Source organism: Manihot esculenta, chromosome 8 (genome assembly GCF_001659605.2).
Source record: "Manihot esculenta cultivar AM560-2 chromosome 8, M.esculenta_v8, whole genome shotgun sequence".
Classification (NCBI taxonomy): Eukaryota; Viridiplantae; Streptophyta; class Magnoliopsida; order Malpighiales; family Euphorbiaceae; genus Manihot; species Manihot esculenta.
This window is the reverse complement of record NC_035168.2, coordinates 12180274-12186885: the sequence shown is the minus strand read 5'-3', so window position 1 is coordinate 12186885 and position 6612 is coordinate 12180274. Positions and strand designations below refer to the sequence as shown.

The window sequence follows — 6612 nt, the reverse complement described above, 5'->3', positions numbered from 1 at the left end:
TCTCTTACAGACTGGCCAATCACGGTACAGTTTTATTTCAGTCACATTAAACAGTCAACAGAGAGGAAGAAAAATACAAAAAGGAAAATTATTTTTATTTTCTACTTTTTATTTTTCTTCATCATATTTGGATTGATGAAAAATAAAAAGGAGGAAAAGAAAATAAATTTACTCTCTTATTTAAAAATTAAAAAAAATGTGAAAATAAAATAATATATATTTTTATAAAATTATTTTATCCTTTATTTCTAATTAATAAGGTTTAAAAAAATTAAAGGGGATGAATGTTGTTTTATATTTCCTTCTTTACTTTTTTTTTCTTGCAACAAAAGAAAAAAAGTTATCTCAAAATTATTTTTCTCAAATTATTTTCCTTCTTTCCATCTTTCCATCTTTCCCATATTCAAACATGCTGTCAGTTTCATCCCTTCACGGGTGTTCCCTAGGGATAAAAGCTCCTTTCTGCAATATGAGTAATGCTTGCTGTATCGATATTCTTGTTTTCTACTTTCGTCTCGTAGAAATGTCCTGTCATGATCTTATTGTTGATCAGGGATATATTTGTTTGTTTGCCTTTTTGTTATTGATGATGATCAAATCTATAACTTCATGTGTTTCATGAGGTACAAGATCCTGACATTTGATTACATAAAAAATAAAAAATAAAAAATTCAGCTATTGTCTAAATCTTCCCATTTTAGGTGAGTAGTTTCAATTTTAACTCATAGTCTACTTAAAAATAAAAAATAAATCAAAATTTTAATTTAATTTTTTATTGTCCGAATTCAATAAGATTTCAATTCAAGTATGGATTCTTAAAACAATTTTATATAATTTTTTCATAAAAATTATACTAATATTATCATTTTAATTTGAAAATTGGTCATTACAAAAATTATTTTTTAATTGTATAATTTTTAATGATAAGGTGTGTGTAAATGTACAACCAAGAGTATAAATATATCATTTAATATATATTTAGTTACTTTATAATTATATAATTTTTTTAAAATATAGGATACATATGTAATAAATGATTTAGCATATTATAATTGTTTATATACTCATAATTAACGATAATAAAGTGATTTATTATATTTATAACTTTAAGTTATTAATAAAAGGTAAATAAATAAAAGATAAAAATATTTCATAAATTATCCAATATATGTAACATAATAACTATGATATGCATTATTATAATATTAAGCCTATAAATAACTATAATTATATTCAAATTTTATAATATACATATATATATATATTTACTTTGAATCAAATATAACCCACCCAAAAGCTGAAGGGGAAGAGCCCCTGCATGGAGCATAACCATTTCTCTTTTTTAGCTAACTTTTGAAGTGAATTACGCCTGATTCAAATTTAACATTGATGTTGGGTCTCCATAAATTCAATAAACTCGCATCAAATATGTACTTAATCTAATAAGTCTTTGAGTAAATTTAACATAAGCAAATCAATTTTTTATTTTGTTATTTTGTTATTTTGTTATCAATTTTTTTATTTTATTCGATGCCTCTGTGATTTTTTAGTTGAAAAAAATTATTATATGATTTTTGAGTTTTTAGAAAAATTAACTAATTAGTTCTTATAATTTTTAAAAGCGATTAAAATGTCTCTCCTTATATCAAAACATAACAATTTGGTTTTTTTATTAAGAATTATGTTAATCAAGATGAAAAAGTGTCAGTCAAAGGAGAGAGAGTAATTTTTAATTCTGAAAATAGCCTCCTTCCTTATGTTTTGTTTCTCCTTCATTTTCAAGAACATTAAAATAAAACTCTTGAAATATTCTTCCAAACAATTAATGATATTTTCATCAAACACATCCTGATTTGTAATTTTGATTTGCAAAATACAACCCATTAAAATAATATGAGTGTAAAGAACATATTTCCTTATATTTGTTTATGGATATAAACACAAAAAACCAATTGAAATTCAAAATGAATAGGTACAATTGACAAGAATTCATCACGCATCCTCGTCTTGCAAAAGTCAAGAAACCCCACTTGAATTAAAATCTAGTTGATACACTAGCATTCTCTTCATCTGCATTTTAGTATCTGATCCTCCATCAACACACCATCACCACACGGTATTGATCAAACTTTTTCCCTTTACCATTTCTTTTTTCGACAAAAAAAGATAGTGATCGAGACACATTTACTTTTTTTTTCTTTATCATGTAGCATTTCATCTTAAATGGAGCTTGACTGAAAGAAGTTTTCATTGCTGGTGTTGCAAATCAAAAGCTGCTCCTTCATCGATGATGCAAATTGCAAGTTGCTCCCTCTTGCAAGTTGCTCCCTCATCGATAACGTTAAGGATTCATCAAAGTCCCACACAAAACTCATTCACAACCCAAAAAAAATGGAAAAAAATATAGGAAAGGAATGGGAGGAAACATATAAAAAGAGAAAATAAAAAAAAAAAAAATTAGTGAATAATTTTGCAATTTCTTAATACTCTCTCGAGCAACTTCGCACGTTAAATTATGTGTTTCGTACTTCAAAAAGTTACCTGCATTCATTTACTGTAAATTTATTAATTTAAATTGAAATATAAAAGTTACTTTAATTTGAATTAAAATATCATTTATTTATTAACAAAAAGATACACGTATTTAAAAAATAATACTTAAATAAAGTTGCACCCAAGTGTTTGTAAAAATTACTCGTTAGGTGAAGTGACATCCAAATGTCGTAATTTATGTTAGATTGCGCATAAATTTTTTTATTTAAAGTAAAATAATGAAGAACAAAACAGTTAACATCCTAGTACATATGCATTATCCAGATATATGAGGCCACGAGCTGGTCAATGAGAATAATTTTTTATTTAAGAAAAGATTAAAAAGGGAACCGACAAGTAGGATTAAGAGGTGATGCTGATAATGAGAATGAGACCATTGAAAGAGCAGAGGACAAAGTATACCTGCTCTGCCAGCTAATACGGGATGAACGAGGACAAAGCAAAAAAGTTATCATATTCATCTTTGGTAATAATATTATTTCATGTACAAAAAGTGAAAAATCTATTTGTGGGGTTTAAGCAGTTGGTGACAGCGGATACACAGAGCCAGAGAGAATAGGAAAGCAGAGTAGGCAGACAGGCGGTGATGGTAAGCACACAGCAGATAAAACGACTTTACACCAAACAACACCAGACCAAGGGACCTCCCTCCCATTAATTCACATCATTTGCCATCCACCACCTTCTATTCTCTCTCTCATCTCCTTCTGCCTTCATTTTCTGTTTTGCAGCATCAAGGAGAGACATGAAGATCCCTAGTTTTATATCGAAATCTCACGGAACCGACTCTAATGATATTGAAGCTTATTACTATGAAGGCAATTCCAACCCTATTAGAGAGATAAAGCTCGTTAGAATGTAAAGGAGATGAGGGAACAGTTTTAAAATAGTGTTCATTATTATGTCACTATGTCGATTGATTAAATAGGGGTTCATGAAAGCTCACTTTTAATTTATATAAGAGCTGCTAAAATGCTTAAGCTACTAGACAAGTAGTATCTCTGACAAAAAAGAAATACTAGACAAGTAGTATTATCGAACAAGTCATGAAACAGAGCAAATTAAGGACAAGCCTTCCTGATCCTCAAAGATTAAAATCCATTAACATATTCAATTGGTAGAATACAAAACCAGACTACAAGATGCAAATTAAAAAATATGCTACTACTAGTAGTAGTAGTAGTAATTCCATATCTCCATCTTCAGTTCTTCACTAGTTTAAACATAGACAATCAGTAACAAAACTCAGGTCATCCAAACAAAACACAGTGAAAAAAGAAAGGAAAAAAAATAAGGTGGAGTATTCTTCCTCTAGAAAACCATGATGACAACAAACCCCAAAAACTAGTTAAATTCATCATGCATCTAACAAGTCAGTCCCTTGTTCACTAGCTTCCCCTAATTGCAGTAGACTCCACACTCTCCCCAAACTTGATGAACCACACTGTACAAAACATCAAGAACAAATCCTATATACAAATCAACAACAGCCAAACATAGTCTAATTACTAATTTACCTCCCTTAAAAAAAATTAGTTAAGGAACTTCTTTAAGGACTTGAAGATGATGCCTCTTGTCTTGGTTCTCTCAAGTACCCAAGAAGTGTCTCAGCCTGCCACAATAACATGCAAACACCACAATAAGTAATTAAAAAGAATACACTCGATTTCCCCAGAGACACAATAGCCCTTTTTTATGTGACACTGCCAACATGTTAAATACCCAGATGACTCCAATTTAAACAGTTAAAACTATAACCTAAGTGCAGTTCAGGACTTCCAAATGAAGGGTATTTCAATTTGATATTAAACTAAAATCACATTTTTTCAAGAATACACAACATCAAAATAGCTCTTGATACTAAGCAATGATGCGCATACCTTATGCTTAGCACGAACACTGCCAGTCTGTGAAAGGGCAACAAGAGGAGGAATCCCACCTTCCCTCACGAGCAATCCACGATTCCTCACACTATCAGCGCACAATTGCAACAGTGTAAGCACCGCAAATTCCTTTCCTTTAACAGATCCATCTTCTATCGCTTCCACAAGCGCAGGAATCCCTCCTTCCTCCACAATAGCCTCTCTCCCTTCCTCAATTGCTGCCAAGCTACTCAGCACCACCATCGCCTTCTCAGCCATACCAGTTCCCTGCTCCACCACCATCCCCACCAGCGGTTTTACAGCCCCAGCACTCACAGCCCTCTCCTTGTTCTGTTTAATGGAGCAAAGCTTGTACAGGGTGGTTAAAGCATCCTTCTTCCCTCTAGTGGATCCATTAATTAGCAAAGAAACCAATGGAGGTATCGCCCCACATGCACCAATCGAGCTCTTGTTCTCTTCTACCAATGCGAGACTAAGCAAAGCACAAGCAGCGTTTTGCTTTGAAGTTTCCGTTCCTGTTTTGAGTACATAAACCAAAGATTTTATAGCTCCATTGTTTGTAATCAAACATTTGTTTTCTTCTAGGAGGGAGAGATTCAAAAGAGCTGTTACTGCGTGTTCCTGCGTCCACGGATCGCTGCATCGGAGAAGAGGAATTAGGGCCGGAATAGCACCCGATTCGCCTATTAATGCCCGGTTATCAGACCGGTTCTTTGCTAGAAGTCGAAGTTTAGCTGCCGCCGATCTCTTCACAGCAACAGACGGCGATTGCAGCCCATCCACGCAGATCTTTACTGTCGGTTGGAGATCTTCCGGCGAAATACTCTCGATTATTTCCGTCGAGAAGTTCTCCCTCTGAAGAAAACCTAAACAGGGCTCAGGCTCCGGCTCCGCAGATTCACATCCATCGTGTTTAGGTGTGTGTTCAGGGGACGGTAAACTCGCAAGACGCTGCAATTCCCCCGAAATATCGCTGCTACAAGCCGAGAAATCGCTGAACGCGTGAGAAATATCAAGGAATTCCTCATCGCTATTGGAAGAAGTTTTGCCAGATTTGTCATTACTGTCGTTATTCCGAGACACAAGCTCCCCGAGACGCATATCAATGACAGACTCGGTCAAATTTTCCGATACATAAGCCGAGTTGTCGGTGGCGGTAGTGAAAGAACAGCAGCTGTTGTCGTTTTGGTAGAGATTAGAGCGTATTGTGCGCATGGAACGGCCGACATGCCGACTGATTTTGGTAGTGGAAGCAGAGGATGGGTTATAAAAATTACTGTTTCGGGTTAAGGGGAAGCGATTCGAGCTGGAATGCGAATCTTCCAAAGAAACCATTTTTCGGAAACGAAATTGGTTCTGGAGAAAACGAAACTGTTTTCTGCTACTGGGTTTCGGCGTTGGATTTCAAGAGAATTTCATGGTGTGCGTATAAGAGAGAGAGAGAGAGAGAGAGAGTTGCAGAAGGAGGTAGAGAGAAGGTCTTATGGACAGTGGGATCGGCTGGCTTTGCTGGTCTAGTGGTATTGGTATCTCGGCAATGATAAAGCTACTGTGGTTGGCATTTATGATAATGGTCACAGACAAACTTATGGTATCATTGGATGGGGCGGTAAGCTGAAAGCTGGTCTTATTATCAGGTTCTCTCGTCACTTGTCGGGTAGGGCCCAGCTGTGATACTTACTTTTAAAAATAATATGAACGATGTCCAAATTTAAAACATTTTTCAAGAATTAAAAGTTTTCCATTTCCAAGTGAAAAAAAAAAAAGGAAAATTCCAATTTCCCAATCGTTGATGTGAAAATTTCGTTTTTTACGTCCGAAAATTATCACGTGCTCCTTTTCATTTTAAATATTTTTATATTTAAATAATTGATGCGAAATAAAATATTACAGGTCAACACACTAAAAGAGATTATGAGACAGTAATTATTTAGAAATTGCCGCTCTAATTTTCAAATTAATAAATTTTTTTAAAAAAATAAATATAAATAGAAAACATAAGTTTAAAAAGATGTATTAAAATATAATTTTATATTATAATAAAACAAGGTTAGCTACTTTTATGAAAATTTAATTAATATTAATTAATAAATAAAAGATTACGTGATTATAGGTATAATAATAATATGTGGTATAATATTCTTTAATGATAACTAAATATCACGAGAAGTCCGAT

The 6612-nt window shown here is 33.1% G+C and overlaps 1 protein-coding gene across 1 annotated transcript; it reads right to left on the bottom strand.

The window, feature by feature from the left end:
- Positions 1-3631: 3631 nt before the first annotated feature.
- LOC110607908 (U-box domain-containing protein 4) lies at positions 3632-5909 on the bottom strand. The gene is made up of 2 exons (XM_021747070.2): positions 4434-5909; positions 3632-4165 (listed from the first exon to the last, which is right to left on the bottom strand). Exons 1-2 carry the CDS (start codon positions 5769-5771, stop codon positions 4103-4105), a joined length of 1401 nt encoding a protein of 466 aa, XP_021602762.1. The 5' UTR covers positions 5772-5909; the 3' UTR covers positions 3632-4102.
- Between the last annotated feature and the right edge of the window lie 703 nt (positions 5910-6612).